Genomic DNA, 26,551 nt, shown 5'->3' with positions numbered 1-26,551 from the left:
AAACCCTTTATAACAATGGTTTCTTTTATTTTGCTTTTAATGTATACAATATTCAAAAGCCAGACATTGGAAAAGGTATAATCTGTTATTAAAAATGGCACATTTATTGCTACATTACTGTTATGTACAGGACAGTTCTCAACTATATATATTTATATACGTTTATATACGTGACAGATTTAGTGAGGCACTATGAGGACCCTGGATGAGTCAACATGGTCCTCACCCCAAGATGACAAGCTCTGCAACTGCGTCTGTATTTAACACTCAGTGGTCACATCTTTTTAGTTCAACAGAAATATGAAAAAAGAAAATAAAAACTGAAAGCAAGATTTTAATCACTGCTTTCTATTACTCAAGTCAAAGTCCGTCAAATGAAAACTCTACAAGCTCCTGTGTCTGCCAGACTTGGATAAAGAAATAAAATGCAAATATGTAATTTGTCATTTGTACACTAATGTCCATAGAACACAAAATGATACCTAGTGTGATTTCCCTTACAACAAACCAGCATAATTCGGTACACTCACAGATTTTGAAATAGACAAAATTTCAGATAAGTTTTGAAATAACTGATTAGAACTTCACCCCCTCCCCCAAAAAAAGTCACTTTTAATGCTACCGAAGAGCAGGATGTTTGAAAGTCAGGCCTGACAATTATAACTAATCACTATAGTGAAAGTCACTGCAGCAAAGGGCTTGTGCTCTGATATATACACAAATGCTCCAAGTCTGAAGTTCCAGCTAGTGTGGGAAATAATACTCACTCCTACACTGAAACTGAAGCAACATAAACTGAAACATATTCATGTGCATCAAAGACGGTCAATAAGAGCCAAAAGCAGCCTTTCCCGAACCCTATCATGTCAAGCAATTTAGCAATTATACTAAAGACAGAACTGGACCCGTGACCATGACCTTAATTAAAACAGCAGTTTGGACAATATTATCCAGTTGAGAAAAAAAAAAAAAGATTGGGGGAGGGGGTAAAGAACTTAACAAGATCTATGCAACATTTATTTATTTAACTAGGTACACTGAAAGAAAATCTCTTTATTCCATTTAAACTTCCTCAAAATTGAAAAAAAAAAAAAAAACATTAGGAGAAGGGAGGGTTGGGGAATGAACAAGTACCTCTTTAATCTCCATGATAAATGAAATGATATGGTTCACCCAAAAAAAAAAAAAAAAAAAAAAAAACTGTCATAAATGAAAAATACAAGTTCAGGCACTGATAAGGCATCACTCTCCCATCATGACATCTTAAGTCTTGAGAATGAAAAGGCCACACTATTGATTTGTATAGGTCTTTTTCTTCGTCTTTTTTTTTTTTTTTTTTTTTTTTTGTAGAAATTAAAACACACAAAATGTTCTACCTCCCACTTCTGAAAACATGTTGATAAAAGAAACCATTCACAACTTGACTTGGGAATAACATCACAATAACACTGTTTTGTTCTCCATATTATCCATTACCTTAAACCCAAATACAGGAATTTGCCTCCAAAATGAGTATGCAGGAAACCCGACTGAGCTGCACACCGAGAGCCATTTGACTTGAGGGCAGACATAAGAAAAATATTAAATGAAACTTATTACGCTGAGCTGACAAAACCCCAGGAACACAACTTTGAAAATGAAGGCGATCCACGTTTGTATGGTAGCTACATTCAAAACCAGTTGCATAATTACTGATAGACAAAAATACCTCCCCACATCTATTGTAAGTGCCTCCCTGCTGACGTAGGAGCACCTCAACAGGGCTGTGGCACAAAAGTCTGTCCCAAATGGAAAGACAGAGTCCATCTGGGTGGCTGATGGTGCACATCACGTCTAAAACTGGAATAAAAAAAGGATGTTATCTGTTGATCCTTTTCCTCAGTCATCCCAGTTCAATTCTGAATTAACTTTTAAACATGATTTAAGTGTCAAATATTCCCTTATACAGCTCATCTACAATACACTCTAAACTTCAAACTAATATTGCCATTTATGTAAAAAAATCTACAATGTATAGACTAACAAAAAATATATATTTATATATATATTTAATTTTGAAAAATGAAACAGAATAATGTATGAAGTGAATTTACACATCACGCTTCTCTCAGTAAGAAAGGTGAGAACACACTTGCTCAGGAGGAAGGTGAGGGGCTGTAATTCAGTGGGAATGCTCATTTAGGAAAAGAAAGCCTCAATAACATAAAGGCTAATCTGTTTTAACAACTGTGGCTGATAAGATCCCTGCATTAAAAGGAACCCAGATTTTTGTCTTTCACAGAGCATCAACAAAAGGGAAAGACTCTAGCTGTTAAGTCTGCTGGCACTGTCAGTAAACCATTTCAAGAAAGTAACAGCACTAAGTGGTGCTGATCACTTACAAGTGATTCAAATGGCTTTTATACAAAGACTTTCAGGGACTCAAATGCAATACAAGTCAACACTTAACTTCCAGCCTAAATCTATACAACTGTGCTTTGTCTTGTCCATGTATGCTTTAGTACATAAAGCAGTAAAAAAAAAACCTGGCTGTATAACAAGGAACCCCTGGAGTAACACTAGAATTCTAGGTCAACAAAAAGGAAGAACAATTTTGTTTTGTTGACAAATTCTACCCACTTGGATAATCCATAACTTTCAAGGAAGAAGTCTTTGATTCCAAGTCTCCAGATGCCTTGTGGGATGAGACCAGGCCTGAGGCAGAGACTGGCTCTGGGTCAGAGTTCCCGTCTTTCAGGCAAGCTGCATTTGAACTGTCAAAACTAATAATGACCTTTCCAACCATCGTCCACAAGCAAAAGGAAAAGTTACTGAATTTTGACAATTCAACTATGGGCTTGGTTACATAACATATGTAAGACTGTACCATCACGCTGGGAATGACATACATTAAAATTAATTGCTCATACACATAAGCAATCCCTCACAAATGTTCCTCGCATGTAAAGCAATTTGCTTAAATGTCAAATAGAAAACATGTAACAATTAGGCACAAATCCTTGATTAAATTTGTGTTTGTTTAGGTCTCCTCCCCCCACCCCTCCACCAGAGCACCTCTTGGCAGTGTGTGTAGTCCCAAAATGTGGCAGGACAAAAAGTACTCTGGTGTTAAATCAAAAGGTGGAAACCAAAATCAAAATAAAAATATTACATGTATAAAACAAAGCAAAAAAAAAAAAAAGTTCTTCACATTTGAGTTTGTAGTCATGGTTGGGAGTGCGACAAACGGGCTGTGTCAGTTTTGGCAGTATGTATGTGTGTACCAGTGTGTGAATGTGCATCTTGAAACTCAAACGGACAATACACAGACATGTCCACATATACACACACACACTGAGAATAATGGGTGGAAGAAATTGGTTAAGGCCACATCCTCTGACAGCCAGGGAAACACCGCCAGACCTCTGAAAAAGAAGGACCACAAGCATTATGCAGCTGTACCTCAACATGAATTCAACAAATCTGTTGCACTGTGACTTTAAAGCCCACCTGGTGTTACATGTGGCCAACTGGATTGTGGCCATCTCCTCCCATGCTGGGGTGGCCTCCTGAGAGCTGCATGGGTGTTTCTCCCACCACCCCAGACACCTTCTCTTCCTCACGTCGTTTTAAACATGCTGCCTTGGGGTTAAGGTTGCGCTCTGACAAAAGAAAACCAAAAAAGGGCAAAAACTCAGAGACTGATAAAACTGTGCTTCCCATAGTCAACATTCTGTCAGCAGACTTACCTCTGACTTGTTGTTCTAAATTGAGGATGACGTTGACTGCTTGGTGAAGGATGAGAAGTTTGGTCTGAGGTTTGTCATGGCTGAGGTGCAGCTGACACATCCTCCCAAGCTCCTTAAACGCCTCATTGATGTCCCGTACTCTGAGGCGTTCACGGGCATTGTTAGCCACTCGCCGCTCCCTCTCACGCTCCATCTTCACCTCAGGGGGAAGGTCCTCATCGTCTTCATTGTCCTGACTAGTTACAAACAGAAACAAAGTGGTGAAATTATAAGCAAGAAAATTAAAGACAAAAAATAAAATAAACGCAAACGTCACACAGGCATGTTCATGCAACCATGTGGTGACAAACCTGCACCTCTGTATCAAAATAATGCATTCAAAGTGAGATCTTTGAAAAGTTTAGTGTGTTATAGGTGATAATGGATCCATCCAAGAAGCAGCATCTCCACTTCTGACGACCACTAGATCAACTTGGATGAGCTCACTTTTGGTAGTATTCTTTTTGCTCTGTGTGTCTGTGTGGGTGATGGATCAGCCATCACCTTACTGCCCACTAATCTTTAGTTCCTAAATCTTTTTCTTTGTTGTATCATTTAATATTGTAATGTGACCTTACAACTATTAATTCACTTCTATGTAATTATAGAGACCAAAACATTTCAATATTAAATGTAAAAAAAAACACTTCAGCACATTTATTATCAAACAGTGAATGATCATTTAACAGGTTCAAAATATATCAAAATTAATCTGCCAATCAAAGGTCAAACTTTAGCCACCAGCTCAAAGAACATGCTTTGAGTGATGCCCGATAAGAGCCCAGAAAGCACTACAAACTGATTCCCTTTTGGAGAAACTTACTCATCTTTCTGGTCTGATAGGCCAGAGAACATCGGGAGGGTCAACACCTCCTTTCTGTAAACGTGACATGAAGGGAAGGGGTTTTTGACATAGTTAAACACCTAACATTACCTGTACAATCAGTGGGAAATACAGGAAAGAAGTGACACCTAAGAGCTGCAGTTTTTATATTAAGTGAGCAGCTGCTGACATCTGGAGCCTTAAAATGGATACTTATTGAATTAAATGGCTCTCTTTATATTCTTAGTAACATGACAGTCTTCAATGTAGTGGAATGATATAATCTGGATGAGAACATTATTTTAGCTTAGTAATAAAAATGAATACAATTGAGCAATTGAATATTACATTACCTTGTTCGATTGCGTGCTACCTTGGAGTCTTTCTTTTCCTCCTCAGACTTGTCTGCAACAGATGAGTTTTCGTCATCCTCTTTATCTTCTCTTTTAATGTCTGAGCTGCTGGAGGAGTGTGTGGAGCGGGCCAATCCACCAGGGAGACCTAAAGATAAACATTTAATTTAAAGACATTACAGACCTAAGGAGTGGAAACCAAATTCAAAACAAGCCAGTACATATGTAGAGGTGAACTGTGATAGAAAAAGGTATACTTTAGTACCTTTACAGCACAAATAAAAGACTGAAATGATCTACAAATAAAAACAAGCAAACTTACTTGTAAAGCCTTCTGGCTGGCCAACTGACGGTGTGGGTCCGGATGCATGATGACCATGCAGGAGAGTGCTGCTGGGAGGAAGACCCGTGGGTTCCTCATGTTTACTTCCCTGCTGATCAAAGTGGAGAGGAATAGCATGAATCATGAAGGACATGAAGGACAAACTAATGGTTCTCCTTATGAATTGTGTTAATAAACACTGCAGACAAGTAACCTGTGAGACTGAAAAGAAAATCCACAAGAACATAAAAGGATGAAAATGAATTAAAATAATTACGACTGTAACAAAGCACTCAAGTTGTTCTGGAATATTTTTGTCAAACTGATTTAACTTCTAGATCTTATGTTTTCTATCATTTTTGGTCAGCAGATGGCAGCAATTTCTTCCTTGTGAAGTAAAATCCCAATTAATGTCACTAAGAATTTTTTTTTCCAAATTTATTCATGTCATTTATTTAAAATGTATCCATTTATCTAAAGCATCCACACATTTATTGATTTAGGTCATCAATACAAACTACACCAATTGGGATTATTGTTTAATTAATATTTAGTTAATATTAATTGTATTATTTGTTCAGTTTAATTCAATTTGAAGAACAGAGTTAATTCAAATGGGTAATTTGAGGAGACACAAAAAATCCTAATTGTAAACTAAAAGATCTTCTATCACAAATCCTACTTCATGGGTCATTTAAGGCATGTTTATTAAAAATTTATAAAGAGTCCTTTAGAAATGGCTGAGCGTCTGAACATTTATTTACTGACAAATTACAAAGCTCCTTGTAAAGAAGTAATATGAATACTTGTTTGCTTTGTGATACACAATGTACCGCACAAACACAAAAGAAAGCTCAAGTGACTTACCATGGCAGGATGTCTATTACTGAGGGCAAGGCTGGTGTTGGGGAAACCTGGAGAGAGGCCTCCAAGGCTGCCATTGTGTACTGACGACAGCAGGTTGTGCATGTCAGAGTGAGCACCCTCTAAAGCAGGGCTCTGACCCACAGCATGGTTACGAAGCACATGAATAGCCTCTTCCAAGCGGTCCTCCATTTTCCCCTGCTATAGAAGTACATATACATTGATATATCAACATAAAAAAGTCCAACCAAAATATTTACTTAAAGTATATTTATTTATTGTTGGGCATACAACAGTAAAAAATAGGCACCATCACACAAAGGCCTGGAGAATAAATTATTGTTATGAACTTTGATATTCAAATAAGCTCTGATGTAGCAGGAAAATCGTAACCTACCAGTGCATGTGGTTGCCCTTCATAGTTGGGTGTGGTGGGTCTTTGCCACTGAGACTGAGCTCCTGCAGGGAGAAATAATGCATTGTGTTGAGTGCTAAATTTTAAATTTACAGCAGATGGAGCTGGAGACACATTTTTGTGATGAATATTAAGAATGTACAAGATAATTTCCAATAAACAACCGATTAAATTTCATATCCCAAATTCAAATTCTTCCTACTTCACACTGAAATGGTATAACTCTTACTTTTTTTACACTATATGAGGACTGAACTGTACCTGCAATGGCCTGAGGAGATCCAGGAGTAGAAGGAGCTGAAGGGAAATTATTACTGTTGTGGTCCGATGGGTAAATCTGAAATTAGAACAAATTGCATCTTTAAAAGGAGAAAAGCTTTTTGCTGTCATTTTCAATGAAGAACAATTACAATAATAACCCAACAAACTGAAAAAAAAACTTACAGAGGCAAGAGCCTTCCCAATCTCATCTCCTGAACTGCTCGCTGTGGTGCCTCGGTTGGCTGCAGAGGCAAAATATACAATGTGAATCAGATGACCTGATAAAATATTCTATAGAAAAATAAAATGAAACAAATGGCTGCAAAAGTTGAAACAGTGAGAGATGCTTGCAAATAATTTTCTAATGAGGACCATTAAAAAGGGTCCTTACCCATGATGCCTTCTCCGTTGATGGTGGGTGTGTGGCTGTAGGTTGTGGAGGCTGAGTGGAAGCCGTTGACTTCGCTGCCATGCAGAGGATAGTTCTGTGGGGAGAGAGGAAAGGTGTAATGCTCCTGGAAAAGGGATGGAAGTTACATCATAAGGAAAAAAGAAAAAGAAAGAAGTCAAATAACATAATAATGAAGCACCAAACATCGAGACAAGTGTTGCATAATGGAGCTATTCCATTAGTTATTCCATTCAGTTTTACCTGTCGGAGCCAAGGCGCATCGTCTTCTACTCCTACTCCCAATTATTTTCTGTGATTTTCTCACATTCCTCTCTCATCCATATGTACCATGTATGTGTATAAATTACTCCACACATCTGCAGTCTTCATCTCTCGTTCTGAAGAACTGTCAGATAGTTTACTTTATGACTGCCGGATCTTTCTTGTAAGATATACATTTATAAAAAGAGATCTCCGTGGGTTGTCTTTTCTCTGTAAAAATTCACTACAGAAATTTCCACAACTGCAGCACATTCAAAATAATGCATCATCGAATACAGCATTTTTTTCTTCATGACAGATTATGTCATGCTAAAAAATCATGTGAAACTGGTTAAAGAAAATGACCAAAAACTGAAAAATGAAGATTGGTTTCAGGCTGTTTCAACCCACCATTCTGTCCTGTGGGTTGATTGCAGGAAAAGAGCCTGGCTGTCCAATGTGAGGGGAGTTGCCAAGCATGGTAGAGTAGCCAGAAGATGACCAGGGGTCTTCTAGGGAAAAAGGAACCACAGTTAAAAATATTAAGAAAAAAAAATGCTTAACAAAAAAATATTATGGAACATAATCATTCACATGATTTTCTTTGAGGTTACCTTGCATGTAGAAAGAGCCTGGGTAAACTGCACCAGGTTTAGCACCAGGGTATCCTCTATTGTCACTGGTAAACTCATCACCGGACGTGGAAGCATATACCTGAACAAACACAGGCAACAAACAGTTTAATCAATATTTTTACAATAGCTAATATAAACACACACCTAACTACATGAACACCAAGACTCCCTGACACCAGGGGGATCTGTCACCAGGAAAATGTTCTGCACCAATTAGAAAAGTGTGCCCAGGAATAGGCCAAAGGGAAACAACAAAGAGCCAATTAAATTAAGCCAGCCTCCAGATGATCCAGATCCCAAATCAAGCCAACATTTGCATGCATCGAAGCAAGTCTGCTCCATGGAAGCCCACTGATCTTCTACCAATGTCCCAGTACCAGACAAAAAGACTCCTACTGATATCCCATGTTCATGTTTTGATTAAATCAAGGGGAGAGCCTAAGTTATAGCAAGTACATAGTTTCAACAGCAACCCTGATAGTGTATAACTCTTAGGTTTAAAAAAAACATAATATACACCCAAAATAATGAGGAATGAAGTAGAACGTCAACATCTGCTCACCCATTTATCCACCATATTTTAGTTATCTGTGAAAAACCATTTAATTACACCAACTTCAAGTGACCACAAGATGGCAAGAGGGAGTCTGCTGGTAGTGGAGGAGGAAGACCAGCTCCTCGCCAGTAGAGGAGAACACAGTGGCCATGGCATGCTGGGCACAGCGACGGCTTGAATCCCAGTGCACAGTGAGCACTTCCTCTAGCTCCTAGGACCCCAGTGACATCGCACTGCCTGGCCTGCAGCCCCTCCCTATAACATGCTCAGTATCAGCACGCACACATACCATGCATTCAGTGAGCCAACACACCCATTCATGCACAATCCAATAGCAATGTCCTTAAACAAGCACCATCACATTTGATATGGCATCAACAAGACTGAAACTTTGAGAGCTCTGATTAAATTCTACACAAGAAACAAGAGTTCAAACATCCCTTAAAAATACTGGTGACAAAACTGGAATAAGTGGCCTCAAAATACACAGCCTGAAGATAAACATAAGAAACCCTCAGTTTCCAGACACCATCATGCTCCACTCACTCCTCCTTTTCCTCCTTTCCTCTGTACTACATGGCAGATAGAGGAAGAGAGAGAATGGAGGCTATGCTGCAAAGAATGCTAATCCAGAAAAGGGATTTTTTCTGTAATTTGATTTAACAGGGAGAAGTGGAAAGGGAATGGAGAGATGCACTTCTAATTACAGAGCCATCTGCCTGTTCCTGGACCGCATCCAACTCCACAGGCAGCTGGGCTGAGGAGAGGGAACTAGGAGAGGGAGAGATGGGGGCTGGGATCCAGTCAGCAAGAGAGACGGAAAGAGAGGCAGAAAGAGGGAGAGATTGCAGTGGGTAGGGGGTGGTAAAGGGGCAAGAGGGGGAGGATTGAGGGGGGAAAAATGAAGGCCCTGATGATATATGAAATGGGTAGAGAGATAAGGGGTGTTGAGGGGGACAGGAGAAGGTAATCTAAATGACTTAAACAAAGCTTGATATGGCCAGGGGAGTGTGAAGGAAACAGGGGATTTAAAATGATCACGGTTAATTCAGGGGAAAACATGATGGAGATGGCTTCATTTAACAATAGGCTTTGAGTTGTTCTTTCACAGGGAACAATGTCGTGCTGCTCAAGATGGGAACACAGAACTACACAATGACTAGTGCTGCAGGATAATTGTATTCTCAGAAAGAATGGGATTTCTAGGGTAAAATCCTCAACTAATAGGGGTTTAATGTAATTCAGGTTATGACCGTGTAAAGGTCTCTACACTAGAAAAACGTGCTGTGGAGGCGGCAAGGGGGGGCAGATGAAGATTAACATCAAACTAACCTCCATGCACTTATATTCAACCACAAAGGTTTGCGGGTAGTCTATTGGACAACTATGGGACAGAAAAAAAGCCCATGCAGGTTCTTCAGTTTGTAGCATGTAAGTGAAGCTGAGGGTTCACTAGGCAAAAATGTTGTACACAGGTATCAGTGGGACACATAAATCAGGCAGATTATGGGGAAACAGGAAACGAAGTTTAGATTACTGATAGTTTTTGTCAATTTCCTGATTTAGAACACCATGACTGAAGTAATAAAAGTAGATAAAATAATATAAATTGATGGGTTGGTAAAGATAAGAGCGAAGCGAGGAAAGACCAGAGGATCATCACTGGCAGTCATTAATCTGGGCTCAGACACGGGGCTAAGAGGCCTCACAAGCATTGCGCCTCACAACTGGGTCACTCACAGGGGGAGGCCCACCCAGGCCATCATGTGGTGAAGCGTAGGCGGAGGAATGGGTGAGGTGGGGGAGGGGGGTTCACACACAGACGTCTCATCATTCGCACAAAAACCACACAGGCATCGTTCACACTGCGGGGAATGACTGAGGTTGAGACAGTGAAAAGACATTGCTTTAGCTATACAGAGTGATTACTCTCATCTCTGATTTGAAGCCACTATGATGACGTGTCTACAAACAAGTTTCAGCGACCACTTCAACATGACAACACCCACAGGTGGAGGATAGCAGCAGTGCCGGCAGACAATGACTGCTTCATTTTCCCAACAAAACTAGACAGTTGGCGAACCAGAGTTCATCAAGATCAGCTATAATCTGAGCCCATACTGACCCTAGAGCAAATATGAAAACACAATCAATAGTCGGCTTTAGTAGTTCCATCACTTAAAACTGTGCTGCACACCAACAGAATGAAAACACTACTAATGGTCAAATAAACATTTAGCAAAATCAAACATTTATAGCATTTAAACATTTTAAGCTTTTATCACCATCTGCTAAATCTATACTTGGTTGAAATCTTAGGCAAAGAGGACAATAAATGACCAGTGATTTGCTTTCGTTGTGATTTCCTGGCTTTATGCTCTAACAAGACCTCAGGAGATTTAGTGAGATGCAGAAGCAACAAGTGTGAAGTGCAAAGTTTCCATAGGGGGTTAATCTTGGAGTTCATTCACATTATCAGAGAACTACAGTTGTACAAGGTTCACAGATCATGTTTGTACAATGGCAACATTTCAGTGGTAATTAAAGCATCAAATCTGTGCTTCTAGTGCATCTAAATCAAAAATTAAATCTGTGACTGAATAGCAACAATAAACACAGGGAACTATTATACAGTCTATCAATTTTGAATTGTCATGTTTGCCACCTTTGCACTGGTTTGGCTAATGGCTGTAGCCATTTAAGTCAGAAAATATCAAGATGTGCTTGTATTGTGTTGAAAATATTACATCATAGACAGTCCTAAGAGCAAACTAAGATCTATGGTATTGAAACAGTTTCTCGATTTCCATTAAATCTGATTCAATTTGATCTAAACTAATTTGCAGCTAATTGTGTACCACCACTTATTTTCCTTGAATATTAAAGGCATTTTCAGATAATGATTTTCATAAAACAGAGTGCATTTACTTGACAATCAACATCATTTATCTGTGAGTAATCAGATTACTGTAATATGATCTGACACATCTACATGCCTTTCTGAACTACCATAACAATACAGCGTTTTCTCAAACTCAGAGCCAGAAACGCTGTGATGAAAAAATAAATAAAATAGTTCAGTGGAGTCGCTCTAAATGTTCTTAAAGTTCAGATCTCAGATAACGTGTTGATGTTAATAAAACTACAAAAAATATTGGATCTATTTTAAGCCGTAATACGACTCAGAAACTCCTACGATGACGTGTTTTCAGTTTGTTCAGCTGTGTGAGTTCCCGTGATGACCATGACGCTATCGGTGTAACACTGGAGCGGGAGAAATACTCCATCTGCTCCTCACTGGAGCAAGATGCCTCCATCTTCACCTGAATTTTGAAAACTCTTGTATTTTTGTCCAATTTTCAGCTGGTTAACGCGTTTTCTGATGCATGCACTCTGTCCTCTGATGGAAGTGGGATCACCTGTGTGTGCGCGCATATGTCTGTGTGCTTACTGCAGGCGCAGCTATGACATGCCGTCATGTAAATAAGATAAATAGCAACAGACTGTTTACTCTTTGATAAAAGGACGAAGTGTAAACCTGTTCTAGAGGAAATGTGACTTTAAATGACTATATCAGATTTATTTCAAAGTACATACATACGTACGTGGTGACATAACTTCCTGTTGATGAACATAGTAGCGCCCGCATTCTTAGCATTAGCTGCTAACGTGAGCGGCAATACGCTGCAAAATACTTTACAGGTGAATGTAATCCACACTAGTGAATGAAAACGTCTGAATTTGACATTAGCTCAGCATGAGAAGCTGATTTTAGATGAAGGCAACACAGGCAAGCAGTTGTGTGTATATTATGTTAAGATTTCACAAAGCCCTGGTAAGTCATGCAAGAGTAGGGCCACGTTATCGGAAAAATAGAACGTATTCTTCAATTTAAATCGATTTAAAAGACTTTTTTAAATCCAGTCATCAGTACACAAGATTCAAGCTTAGATTATGACCGTGATTTATGAATTGACAAGAGCCATATTCACTTATTTGTATAGTCCCTTTGAACTAATACAAAGATTCATAAACTGTACATTCAGAAGCTAACAGTGACTAATATATTTAGCTATGTGTAGCTGCCATCATCCTCACATCAACTGCTAGACACCCTGGGCACGATGACTAAATTGCAACACTAGTTACATTAAATAATTGCAATATAAGGTACGCCATACTGTTGAATTCAGGGGCGGTGGTCTACGCTGCTCCATTATTTACTTGTAAACAGTTTTGTAAAATAATTTAAAAAGAAACCTTAAGATTTTTATTCAAAGAAAGGAAAATCTGAGAAGAAAAAATATGTTTGCCAAATGACTTCCTGAGAGTCTCAAGTGACTGGATGATAAAAATGAAGAAATGAAAGATATTTGAGGCCCCAAACCTCATAGATCCTTTAAGGCTGCACAATATCTCAAAATTTTATTTGCCAGATTAACATCACATCAACAGCAAAGATATTTTGAGTTAAAATAGGTCAAGCATAAGTGTATTAATGGGGCTGCATTCCAGCCAGAGGCGGTCTGCTTTTGGTGCATCATCTTCAACTTAGTGGCATGCACAGGTGCAGTAGTGGGATGCACCTGAGATTGTTTGATACACCTGAGATTAGTATATATTAAAGCATTTGATTACTTAGTGGAAATCATTAAAATCTCATTCTGCAATAACTCCACATCATGTTTTCCTAATATTGTGTGTCTCTAGTATCTTTTTACAAAATTTGATGAAAAAAGAAACCAAAAAGAAACACAGGCTTTCATATAACCTACATTCACACCTTATGATGAGCGACACACCTTCTTCGACAATGTTCTCCCACAACTTATAATTCAAATTGAGTCACTAAAGAAGATAAGTTTACAGGCTTGACAGAGTACCTCAAAATCCGACTAAATTACTTGTCTACATGACAGTCAACCCCAAATATCACTTGAGACCACTTGACTGTAGCGACAACCATAGTCATGATGTTTATTGGGGCCTGAGTTGCCCAACTGTCAACTCCCTGAGAGTCTTACTGAGCAGTGGGTCTTTACCCCTGTCTGTCACAAAACTGCTCAAGCAGAGTGGAGAAAGCAGTGTGCATGTGTGCATGAAAGAGAGAGACACAGAGGTAGAGAGGGGACTGGCTGTGAGCTGTGAAGACGAGCAGAAACAAGCTCTCACCGAGGACGGCAGGCCAGGGGGTTTCCGAATCTTCTTTGGCTGGGTGTCTATGTACAGGCGACAAAGAAACAGAGGAAATGTGAAAAACAGGCTAAAAATTACAAATAAAAACCTGGCAAAGGCCTATTTACAAATGTTATGCCAGTTTAGGTGCAGTCTCTGTTTGTACTTTACAGTTTTGCATTTACATATATATTTTTGTTCTGCAGAAAAACATTGATTACTTGAGGGAGGCAACATAACCTATATGAACCACCTTAAAGGACACAACTTGGGTACTTAATTTGTGACTGACATGTTGCACCATTTTTCTGAACTAGTGAAGAACAATCAAGTTAATTAATAAAGAAAACGACCAGCAGATTATGCATGTTCCATGTCTTTTACCTAAGCCTCCATCAGGCGGCCTTCTCCTGGGGTTGTTGGGGTATGATGGATAAAACTGAGAGCCAGATTTCAGACCAGAGGGGGACATGGCATCTGGGCTGGGTATCGCTATGTCACTAGGAAGAAAACCAGGCTAGACACAGACAGAGACATGGGTTTAATAATAAAGATGTGAGAATGCATGGCAATAAACAACAACTTCTTTTTTAAGCAACACAAATGGCTGTCACTCAAAGTGTATGAAAAGAGAACTGAAAAGACAGTTTCCTTTGTAGTGACACTTTTACTTGTATTTAGCCTCCATGTGTATAGCCAACTAATGAAATGCAAGGCATGAGCACAGTCAACATACCTGGCTTCCAAAGGGAGGGTACGGCGGCCTCTCATTTTTACCTGCAAGGTGAAAGTGATTGTTGTTTGAGCATTAGTGCAAGTGAAACCCTGACTGTAAACACACATTAAGACGCAATGGTGTGTTAATACAAATGAAAAGTAGGTTTTCAAAAGTACAAAAAGTCCAGAGAGGCCCTCCCCTTTTTCAGTACGCTCAGCTGCATAAAGCCGCCCGCCAGACAAAACCCTAGGGAGGGTTTCTGCTTCAGTGCCCTAACATCCCCAACATTCAACGAATGAACACAGACACATGCATACACATGCATGTAGGCACACAGACACACACATTTTGCAATCCAGAAAACAATTATGTGGTCATAACGTAGTACACACAACAGTTAAATCAGCCATCATCAACATGGCTGCTTTAAAACTGAAAGGAATGTCACATGTAAAAATAATCAAGTATTTTAAATACTCATACCAAACAAGTGGTGAAAAACAAACATTTATGGTAATGTAAAGAAAAGTTATTTGAAAAACATACCAGCAATCCCTGAACTGATGAATGGAGAAGACAAGCCTTCATGTTCACTGAAGTGGGATCCTTCTCCATAGCCCTGTGGAACCAACAATAAAAAAAAACAAAAAAAATTTTAAAAGAAAAAAAAAAAAAAAAAAAAAAAAAAAAAAAAAATTGCACCTGCACACATAAATGTTACACAAGCCATCTCCATCCTGTCAGCTCTCCTATATGGCTTAGTGGTTACCCTCCCTCTGCTTTTCTAACTGACAGGATCTATGCCAAACAAATCTGCATCAGCTCAGGGGATTCAAAATGACTTTCTTAATTATCAACTTGTGGTAATCAAAGCTTTCTGCATCTATTTCACCCCCTGTTCCTTGTATTTACACAGAGTTGTGCCAAGACAGTTACGATGGATGTGAAGCTGCAATTACTGCTGGGCTTCAACAGAGGTTCTGAGCTACGAGAGTGCTTGCCAATTCAGGATCCTGGGCCAAGGTTATTTGGTAGAAAGTAAAAACTACCACTTCAAATCAAATATGGCTCACGGCAGGAAAAAAAGCACATAGCTGTTGCGATGTTTGGAGGAGAGAGGATGTGTGTTTTCAGCTCTGGCGGTGTGATTAAATGAATATGTGAGTGTGTGTGTGTGACAATATTGTGGCATCTGGCGTTACTTCTTAGATCTGTAAACTTAAAATCGAGTGCAAGTGAAGAGCACAAGCGGATGTGTATTTAGATCTTACCCGTCCTTGGCTGAATGAGGGACCATTCTGTTCTGTGGAGCCCCAAGACCCAGAGCCACTGCGCTCATCTATTGCTGTAAAAAGGCAAGAATGACATGTAGGCAGGATCAGTATGTCGGTCCAAAGAAGCAGACGTTATTAAAATGCAGGCTGAAGAGAATGCTAAAAAGGATATTAGCAAAACCCAAAAGAGAACATATGAGTATTCCTGCAGATATGTAGAAATTCTTTAATACTGTAGTCAAGGAAACTGGTCATCGAATCATATGCTTAACATTCAACCTCCTAAAGAGGCCACAATGAACCAGGAGAGAGTTATTATTGATCAAAGATGTTTCTCTTCAAGGCACATTGCAATGTAAAACCCTTAATGGGGAAAACATGTATGAAATGCTGTGCAATGTTCCCATTAGAGTTCATTATGGTAACTGAATAGCAGAAAATGAACCATTCCCTTCCTAATGTAATCCATGCGGTAAAAACCGTCATCTAAGCTATGTATAAATTACACTCAATGAATCTGACGCAAACAAATAAACTAAAACAAAATGTGTTAAGCCAAAAAACTGAACCTTTATGCTTTAGGTAGAGCAAGAACTGATGGCGTAGCACAAAGAAAACACAGCCAAAGACTGCTGGAGCAGAAAACTCCAAAATACCCCCATCATCCCCTTCTCCCTGTCTAATGCACTAATGCTATCCAGGCTCTCTGGAGACACAAGGCTTAATTGCATGCTGATTTGCATAATTGTGCATATTAATGCAGCTTCCTTATGAATATTCATATTCTGTCTTTGATTTTTGCCTAATTAAAAAAATGTGTGTGAGAAAGCAAAAGAGTGAGCGAGTGGAAGGAGAAAGCAAGGAGACGAGAGAGAGGGGAACAGGAGTGAGAGGGGTCTGGGTGAGATCAGCAGCCTGGCTGACGAGTGAGAATGAGCAATGAGACTAACAGAGCGGTGCAAGCACCTACACACGCTGCGACAGCCGTGATCTATGGAGCTGATGCCAGTGGCATGGAGAATCAGGCAAACGGAGAGGAGAGGGGACCTCAAAAGATCAGCCCTGCTGAAAAGCCACAGCACTAATAAAACCCTGCACCACCGTCAACCAAATCCAGAGGCACAGGACTGTGGTGACAAGCGCACTGCTAAATAAAGATGACAGATTTTGTATAGAGACAACTCAGCTAAAGCTTGGCGACAGGAGAAGTTACTGTAATTCTAAATGATCAAGATAAATATCTAAAGATGTCAATAATGAGGCTGCAACCTTCTAGCTCACGTTCCAGTCTAATTAAAATACTAGTAAAAAATGTATCTAATGTAACTGACACTAAAAACAGGGTAACCAACACACTAACATTATTTCCATTAATAACATGCTTGTGTTGGGCCGTGAGGTAAACAAGTGACTTCATCTTCAAAGCTATTTTCAAAGCACTACTCATTCACCTATGATGCCTCCATTTGGCCAACAGGGGTGCAGAGAATAGAGTGAAAGCACGGCAGTGCGGGGCAAGTCTGACAACATTGTTTCACACTTACTGGAGTAATTAACTCAAAGGCAATTAAAACAAGGTGGAGAGCTGCGGAGGTGACGCTGACGCCTACGAGAGCTCCAGCTAAGCGAGATCTTCCTATTATTGTTAATCTCTTGTCACATGTCATATCAAACTGAAGTTCACCATCACTGAAAGCTTACAAAATACCATAACAGTGTAAAATAAAGTCTGTCCCATGACTCCAATACAACCTACCTAAAATTGGATACAACACATGCCATTATCTCAAAGATATATATGCAGAGAATGGTGCTGCGTTTGCACAACCATGTAAGCTTTAACTGTAAAAGAAAGTTATGCACTTTTCAAAGAAGTCAGAGATTCACTGCTTATTCCATTGTTCTGGCAAAAAAAAAATAATTCACCCAGCTCTTCATCCAGAGCACAGAATCTGCTTTTTAAATTTCTAGGTCAAATCAATCATCCCAAACTTGGTTGTTTTATTCTGATTTCACAGTTTAGCTTTTTATTATTCGTTGTCCAACTGTCCAACATGTACTAAGAAAACCCTGAGCTTTTATACGGCAAATATCTGCAACTCGTGTGGCATGCCGTGATACTTCCGTAGCAGTGCTAACACACCTCCTAAAGAGTCTTGAAAGATTAACGGTTTTCTCCTGTGTTCATTATTTGAGGCAGTAAAGTGGTTTCCAATGATTTAAAATCACAAAAAAAATGTACCCCACATTCAGCAGTACCATTTGTGGCTAAATAGCACTGCATTTAAATTAAATAATTATTACTAAAGCCATTATATCACTGTGCCCTCTTAAGGGAAGTTTATACGAAAAGAATTCAACATTATAAGATACTTGAAACTTGAAGTACCATAACTCATTAACTTAAAGATCTAATGTTTAATAAACAGTTATTTTTATTACAAAAAGGGTAAAGTAGGTAGAGCTTAATTACATGATGGGCTGTGAAAACTTGTGACCTAAATCTAAAGTATTATTTGAAGCAACAGTTAAATATAATCAATATTTAAACTTCAAAATACCATGAATATTTACTGATTATACATTCAAGTAAATGGTAAAAGTCATGGGATTGGCACTGATATAACATTCTCTACATCCATCTATATTTTAGTTTGGCTTGTGTCAATGTACTCGCATGACAAGACAAATACTGTCTCACAACCAGAGCCCAGAAAAATATTTATTTTCTGAGCTACAAAGCTTTCTCACGGCTGCAGGCTCTGAAAATATCTAATTTATTTGAAGGAGGAAGCCACTTGCCTTTCAGATTTCCTCTTTCTGAGGGCTTGGTTTTTCCTACAAGGGCTCACTAATGCACAGAGAATGACATGACAATAATGCAAACTAAGTAAGCAAAAGTTAAAAAGCATAGCTATTACGTTAGCCACCAAAGGAGAGCACATGTGTAAATTCAGTGTTTGTTGCGATCAATGGGAAGCGCGCTTGTCACATCCCATGTATTTGTGTGTTTATGTGTGTGTGAAGGGGGTTGGAGACGTTGCCAGCAGCTGCAGAGGTGACAGAGGGGACGCCTGCCTGAAGGCTTGTGGGCTTGGCCAACTCCCACCACACACCGTCACACTCTGCCTCCCCTACTTCTCAAACATCCCACACTTCTTGCCATACTCTTTTCCTCTCTTCTCCCCCTCATTCTACATGACACTCTTCCATTCGCATGTACGCACGCACGCACACACACACACACACACACACACGAACACACGCACACAAACACATGCACACTCTGGCCACTGAGGAAGGGAGAAGGACGCCTAATGCAATTAGCACCCCTCTGAGCACTTTTGTGTTGATGAATAGAGGTGGTCTGGTGGGCCACTGGGCTGCTCACTACCGTTCCCGCGCTGCAGGGTCCCTGAATATACAAGCTGCCCAGATGACGTCACAGATGGACATTGTTCTTTAATCGTCATAATTGCAAAAATAAATACTTTTTCTAGCCTGAAGCAATAGTCTTGTTAGCAAAACATTTCTGGGCATAGCTTTTTGTTTTCTAAGAAAAAAAAGGGCAAAAAAAATAATACAGATCCATTTAATCTAAGAAATACATCCAGAAGTCCTCTCCTTTGTGCAATAGAATTCAATTTAATATGAGCATTATGACATGAAACAAATCTATAAGAAACTTTTTAGCTGGACTCTCCCATGTGTTTGCATTTAGACTCTAGAGCTATTAAAGAGTACCTGCAGGAACCCCCAAAGTTAAAGCTGACAGCTTTAAGTATCACATTATAATGGGTGTCAATGACCGAGGGCCACACTTTCGGACACGAGGAGGGGGATGTATTAACTCCTCACTGCTTAGTAATTGCCTGCTGTAATAGAAACAAACAGAATCCAGCCTTCCACAGACTGATCCCTCTATTCAACAAGCCATCTCTCCCACTTTGCCCACTCGTTGCATGCTGGGCCAGTTTAAGAGGCTGTGAGCTAGGAGTGAGGGACATTGTCTCAGACTCAAGCCATTTCCTGCAGATCAGTAGGGGTAAGAGCCCTGTGCAGCGTTGGGGGAGGAGTGTTTTACACTTCAGGGTGGGGGAGTCGTTTCAAGTCCATAAGCCCCCTTCTTTGCCTTTGTTCCTCAGTGGCCAAGTTCTCACTCTGGGGAAGGCTGGGGAGTGTGACTCAATTTCACACACCAGGTTGGCAGGGTGACAGAGGAACGAAAGTAACACGACTTACTAATAACCTTCAGGAAGAGAGAAACACTCACTTAAAGCCTTCAGGTGCTTGAGTGTGTTAACTTCAGCTATTTTGCACTTTAGAATAAGAAGTTAAGACTAAATAAATGTATAAAACAGGCATAAAGCAAACAGTAGCAGCTCAACAACAGAAATGTCTCCAGAAGATGTTCTGTAATTTAGAAAATACATGAATTTTCTAAATTCTTTCAGCATGAACTACTATGAAAATGTGTTTTGGAATCAAACTGTGAAGCCTTAAGCAACACAAGACAGATAACTCAAAGCTTAGGGGGAAAAAGCTTTTAATTTTTGTGACCCAGCTTTTGAAGCACATGTGTTTTTATGTTGTTTTACCTTATTTAAATAGAAAAGAAATACAGTGCTGATAACCAATATTGCTTTAGGTCATCCAAAGCTGGGACACTGTTTTGAGATAAAAGCTTAAAAGCTTACCTGATCCACCAAAGTGAGTGCTGGCCAGTGTCATTGTCCTGTTTTTCCCATTGGCTACTGGAGGTGCAAACATCTAGAAGACAAAAGCAGAGGGATACCATAAGAAACAAAAAGACAGGACGGCACACTTTACACTTTTAACTAACATTACAACACACATCGTTTAGTTGTGTGTGAACTAACTCCTGACAGACATTTCAGTTCAGGATTAATCTAAAAAAAAAGACTAAAACAATCTGGTTAAAAAAAAGAAAGAAAGAAATAAAAAGGTTAATATCACAACTGACACCACCGTTGACAACTTCCAGCCTCACAATGACAGAATAATATAAAGTATCACATTACAAATAATGATTTTTTTTACTACAAACACAAAGATAACTTAAAACAAATGCAAAGTATTATGCAATCAAACCATTGAGACATATCTTACACATCTAACAGGCAGAACTGCACACTATACCTAACAGCGATAATACCAAGCCACTGTGGGCTTTACCACGACACTATGGTGTGGTCTCTATGTCTGCTATGATATCTTTCACTGACACAGAACGTCTGCTGTACAAACCTTACATTTTTTTTCTAAATAAATACACAAGCTACTGCTACCGAATGAGACACCATTTTTACTTTAAAAACACATTTGACTGTGTATACTGCAATCTTTAATTTTACTCTATTCCACATCCAACAAAGACTGCTGTTCTGTGACCAAACAACTTTAAATAAAGAGAGTAAAATGTATAAGTACAATGTTCAACAGTTTCTCACCCAGTTATCAATTAAACAGAACATCTGCTGACTAAAATTGGCAGCTGATCACTGTGAGCTCTTCTAACAGAAACTCAACAGTCCAACTTCCACAAACCCCCCTTTTACAGTAGGAGGCTTTTAACTTTCAATAGTTAGGTTTTCTGTGGAATAAAACATTAACAAAAGCAGCTTAATTCTTTATGTAAGTCACTATATAGGCTTTGCTAAAAAATAAAAATAAAAAAATAAAAATCATCAAGGGGCTAGCTGTTAATCCCAGACATTACATAAATTATTCTTGTAACAACAACTTAGTAAAAATAATCTGAAATTTGTCATCTTTCTTGAAACATTAAATCTACTGACGTATTAATTAGCAGTTCAGAACTGCCTGTTGAGCCACACATAAAAGTCCAACACTGGAAATGTCACCATCCCCGCTTTTCAGTTTATTGAGGATAGACAACACATTTTCACTAAGGCTATGAGGTGATTATGTCAGCATAAAGCTGCAAAAGCTTCAAAACAAAATGAAACGCGGGTAAATAAAAACTGAACAGAACACTTCTATCCACTTTGTAGATAATGTCAAGAGAACAGCTCTGAAAGCACCTTCGAAAAATTTGTTTCTGAAGACTAAAAATGTGACAAAAACAAATACAGAAGCTGTCTGCTCAGCCCCGTTCATGTAGTATTATATTTTCCCCTAAGAGCCTGTTAACAAGACAAACTGGTGACATTATTTCCACCATTTCCTGATTCACCAACTACATTTCATATTAGATACTAGTTGACTAAAGCAACACCATCCTTCTTGATGCCTGCATCTCTGCGTCGTGTACATAATTGAGTAACCTATATTTGAAGCCTGAATTCATTTTCACCTGTCACGCTGAGATATAACAGTATTTTAATGAGAACTACTTTTCCATCCTGGGAATTTTAACATTAAAAAAAACTTCTGCAGATTGTAAAATAAAGCTTTCCCAAACTTCTTTCCCTGTCCCCTTCCCAGCCTCTCTTCTGTAGACCTCCAGCTTTCCCCTGCACATACACAGACCTGTATTGCACTCTGCATTTCTCCCAGTGCCACCCACCTACAGCACCACTGCCACCCAGAACCACCCAGACTGCTCTCCCACACTCTTACCGCACTGAAATCCAGGAGGTCGCTGAGTTCCTTGTCAGTTCCCACTGCAGCCATTCTTTGCTGCTGTTCGTTCATACCCTTCAGTCTCTAATAAACCCTATGAGAGAAATTTGCAAATACAGGATTTTAATTGCACTAGTAAGAACAACGAGAAGTTTTATGTATCCTTGGAAAAAAATAAATGAATAAAAAATATGATGATGATGATAGTCATGAAACTATTTTTGCTATATCACAACTCTTATTTCAACCCGTAACAAGAGTAATGTAAAAAAGTAGCTTCTTTCCCATTATATACCTATGCAGAGGTGCAGCAGCATTGTCTGTATTTCTCTTTAATTTTTAGAAAAGGCAACTTTCTTATAATCTAATTAGTTTTTATTGTTTTTAAAACTACACACATTAACAAAATTGTGTGTATTTGATAAATTGAAAACCTCTTGTCAGCTGGCTACAACATAGAGATCAAATTACTATCATGCTGAATCATGAATGAGGGGGGAAAAGGCAGCACATTACTACCAAACAACACACTAAAAATGTGTTTATTTGAAAATGCTATTTCTCCCCTTCAGACACTGCCTTGTGATCCAGGCAGAGAAAAGCACATCCTGAATTGATGGAATACCTTTAGTCAAATCACCAACAAGTAATGACTTAAAAATTGTCTTTCATTTTATGCAACCCTGGCAACTAACACAACCATATGTCGATCATTGCTACATAAAAGAGAATGTAAAACACTTACAATTACAGACATAATTGGGACTATTGTTAGCCCAAGGAAATGGAGGTGAAAGGCAGAGCTAATGACTGTATGCAAACACGTCATTAACGAATTACCATATGTCAACTCAGAAAGAAGCTTGTCAAAAGACACAGTGAGCATGAATACTGGATTTATCCAGTATTTTGCATTCCAGCGCAAGCCTGGGGCCGCTCTCTGATGCTAAGCAGTGGCTTTGCAAGCCTAGCAGGGAGCTGGTGGTGAGGGGAGCAAGTGGAAGAATAGAGGCACTTGGACACCAACAGGTGGTGTGCTTTTACAGCCTCTTTGTAATTCAGAACTAGCATAGACTGATGCCATAGGAAAAAGAAAAAAAATGGATGCACATCTTTGTGAACATGCAGGTCTTAAAGCACAAAGGAAAGTCAAAGCATGTACTTTTCTGTCAAGAACGAAAAGTGCTAATTTGAAACTAAAGGCAAATCTGACAAGAAATCCTTCATTATATTTGAAAATAACACCAATCACATCCCAAGATAAAAACATTATATTACATGTCAACTATTGGCAAGTCAAACTAATTTAACTTTTGGATAAGAGGGGGAAAAAGGCACATGGCCCCATTTGTAAATAGACCACAAACATGACTGTCAAGCCTATCCCAAACTTTATGAAATGGCCAATGAAGGACACCACTAGCATAAACATACTATTCCCAAATTTCATAGCCAAGAGTTAAATGGAGCAGCACACACTGAGGAGCTTTATGTAACAAAATGGCATCTTCAGCTACTGCTGGATCAATATTTCAAGGGAGCAGATTAGGGGGCCTTTGTCACCCCCACACAAGGCAGAGAAGACAGGTCATTCTCCACAAAAACAGTCTACATTTCCAGTAAAAACAACCCATGGTTCTGACAGATGCCTTACACCTGAATCCTAATGTTACATAGCTACATGTTTAGGAGAGCAAACTTAAGTTTGGATTCCTGTGTCAGTTGTGACCATGGCATTAAAAAATAATAAAGGCGTGCATTTCAGAAACCAAAACGATAACTAATTTTATGAATGGCTTTTAAATGCATTTTCAAACCCTAACACTGTGTCTATATGTTGTGTAAATTCTAATCAAATGATTAAAAAGTTTGAAAAATAATAACCATAATCAGCACTTGTCTTGCAGCACCAAGAGCAGCAAGGAAACGCAATTTCAACTGTTGATTTAAAAAAAAAAACAAAAAAAAAAAAACAAAACACGATAAGCTAAAACGTTTTGCAAAGAGAAAACACTGAAACAGCCCAAATAAGAACTGTTTGGGTCAAACCGTTAAAAACAGGGCCAATAAACATATCGGACAGCAGGATATAGGCTGTACATTTGCAACCCCCCTCCTTTTTGAAGCAAAACCGCTAGGCCACATCCAGAGCCAAGATAATGCTAACAACTAAACCCTTCTCCCATTTGTTTTGAACTATGTTGACATCGTCCTCAAGACGAACAAAAAACATAACCTGCAGTTGTGTCTTTCCTGTTAATAAAGCAACTGTAACGGCCGTGACCCTGGAAAAAAAGGAGTGAGGCTCAAAACTTCAACAGAAAACTCTCAGCTCAGCCTTTCTCACATTATTAGGGTTCAAGTAGTGCATTATGAGGGAGTTCTGCGGAGGAGACGGTGGGGGTTGGAGCATGAGGAATTTCCTGCCAAATGTGCAATAAAATAAGTCTAGCTGGTGGCCAGACACTTCCATAAAATAATGCTAAAAGAACTATCGATGAGATTTTATAGAGTTTGACGTTTGTGTGGAAAATACAAGTAGCTCCACATCACAAAGTTTAGCTAAAATGCTCGCCAACATTACACAACGTTAAGATTTAATATTTCGACTTACTGGCTCGAGCTTGTGGCGGAGACATACAGTGAAAAACAAACTGAGGCTTGTTAGGCGGCACTAACATTTAACGTTAATGGAGTCCCCTTTTTTGCAGAACAAAGGAGTAATTTCCTCCTCTCCGTGGTCGATGCGGAGACCATCACACACTTGGCTCGCCACCTCAAACCAGACAAAAACTTACATCCCCGCTTTAACCACACATTCCCAAAAACTTTTCGACAATTGCAGGCGTCAAAATGGGTGTCAATGAAACCGACTGAGTTCATGCAACTTCCCCCGAAACGTGAAGTGTAAGCATGTGTTTTTACCTCTCCTTTCCAAGTGTCCGATATCCAACAGTAAAAAGAAAAGCGGAGACTCGCAACGGGAAAAAAAACATAAAACTTCAAGAGAATTTCGACCTCAGTGCATGAAATGCATTGGAGCACAGTAGATGTTTTCCTTTTGTCCCGGGAAGCCTGCTTTTCACGCAGCGCCCACGTGTTGGCTTCAATGTAACAAGTCTGTGTGCAAACAATTCTATTATAGTAACTAATCTCGCGTCTTCCGTTTTTGTTGTTACAACTGAGATGATTTCATTCTTCTCGTAGACATCTTCACCACCTCCGTCCACATTGTCAGACGCAACAACGTATCCCTCCGCACTAAAGTGAGGCCCTCAACGCCAGTGGTGTCCGATTTCAAACGCCTTTGAGAGACGAGGTATTTTTCTTGAGGAAAATATATAGATTTAACGCTTTTGGATGTTCGAATCGACAGAAATATTTACTGACGACATTTAATATTGAGTACTGTGTCTGTAATCCTCGAAATATAAGAGAGCTAGCAGTACTATCTCGTCTTGCGGAAGGCTACCGTAAGAAAGTTACCTGCGATTACACAGCAGCAGCTTGGCGAGATGGCACGATAAATGCGAAATAACTAAACCAATAGGAAAGTAGAAAAGGTTGATTGACAGTGATAAGAACCAGTAAGCAGTAGGATATCCAATTTATACCCGCCTTCATCGTGACGCTCACTTTCCCTGTGTGCTCTGGGAGGCTGGCTGAGGGGGCTCCAACATACCCGCTGACATCATTTTATTATTTGGGTTTGTGTGTCCTCTTTTAATTTATTTTCCAAGAGCAAAATTAATATTTGGTGGCGTTAGAAAACAACAACAGCAGCAGCAGCTGTCAGATTAACTATAAATCATACACTATGACATTTATTTTAAATGTTTTATATGTTTTGCAGCACTTAATGTGGGATTAGTTTAACCACTTGTTAATTATTTTATAGAATCATGAATATACGTTAAAAAGGGATGTTTTTTTTTATTTAAAATCAATACTACAAATTAATATTAGCTATAAATTATTTATTTATTATGATAATCTAGTTAGATATGAAAATGTAATGGGCTTTACATTACTTTCTTTACCTATTTAATACGCATGTTTGAAGCTGAAATGCCCAGACACCACTCAGATAATGAAAAATGATGACTATATATATATATTATTGTATTATG

At 39.0% G+C, this 26,551-nt stretch overlaps 1 protein-coding gene across 3 annotated transcripts; it reads right to left on the bottom strand.

Annotated features, from left to right (window-relative positions):
* Position 1: 1 nt before the first annotated feature.
* On the bottom strand, positions 2–25,898 carry tcf3b (transcription factor 3b). Of its 3 annotated transcripts, none has more exons than XM_042007140.1 (21): positions 25,347–25,898; positions 22,419–22,515; positions 20,513–20,585; positions 15,813–15,886; positions 15,088–15,160; positions 14,560–14,600; positions 14,208–14,340; positions 13,821–13,867; positions 8,072–8,171; positions 7,869–7,966; positions 7,197–7,290; positions 6,989–7,047; positions 6,806–6,881; positions 6,527–6,588; positions 6,133–6,330; positions 5,266–5,377; positions 4,944–5,091; positions 4,591–4,644; positions 3,729–3,964; positions 3,490–3,641; positions 2–3,404 (listed from the first exon to the last, which is right to left on the bottom strand). In XM_042007140.1, the coding sequence occupies exons 2-20, from the start codon at positions 22,491–22,493 to the stop codon at positions 3,496–3,498; spliced, it is 1,899 nt and encodes a 632-aa protein (XP_041863074.1). In that variant the 5' UTR covers positions 22,494–22,515; positions 25,347–25,898; the 3' UTR covers positions 2–3,404; positions 3,490–3,495. The 3 variants fall into 3 exon arrangements, with proteins under 3 accessions (XP_041863074.1, XP_041863073.1, XP_041863075.1); XM_042007139.1 differs by having other exon boundaries at positions 7,869–7,969; positions 25,347–25,897; XM_042007141.1 differs by lacking the exon at positions 4,591–4,644 and having other exon boundaries at positions 7,869–7,969.
* Positions 25,899–26,551: the final 653 nt, after the last annotated feature.

The sequence above is a fragment of the Melanotaenia boesemani genome, chromosome 14 (assembly GCF_017639745.1).
Source record: "Melanotaenia boesemani isolate fMelBoe1 chromosome 14, fMelBoe1.pri, whole genome shotgun sequence".
Lineage (NCBI taxonomy): Eukaryota > Metazoa > Chordata > Actinopteri > Atheriniformes > Melanotaeniidae > Melanotaenia > Melanotaenia boesemani.
This window is presented reverse-complemented; position numbering and strand designations above follow the sequence as displayed.

Bases quoted from the DNA above. Each gene is read 5' to 3' on its own strand.
- tcf3b (XM_042007139.1), bottom strand. From the start codon at position 22,493: ATGAACGAACAGCAGCAAAGAATGGCTGCAGTGGGAACTGACAAGGAA. The intron at 20,586-22,418 runs GTAAGAGTGTGG...TTTGTCTTCTAG, and splicing joins ACCTCCTGGATTTCAGTGCG to ATGTTTGCACCTCCAGTAGC. The intron at 15,161-15,812 runs GTAAGATCTAAA...TTGGTTCCACAG, and splicing joins CCTCATTCAGCCAAGGACGG to GGCTATGGAGAAGGATCCCA.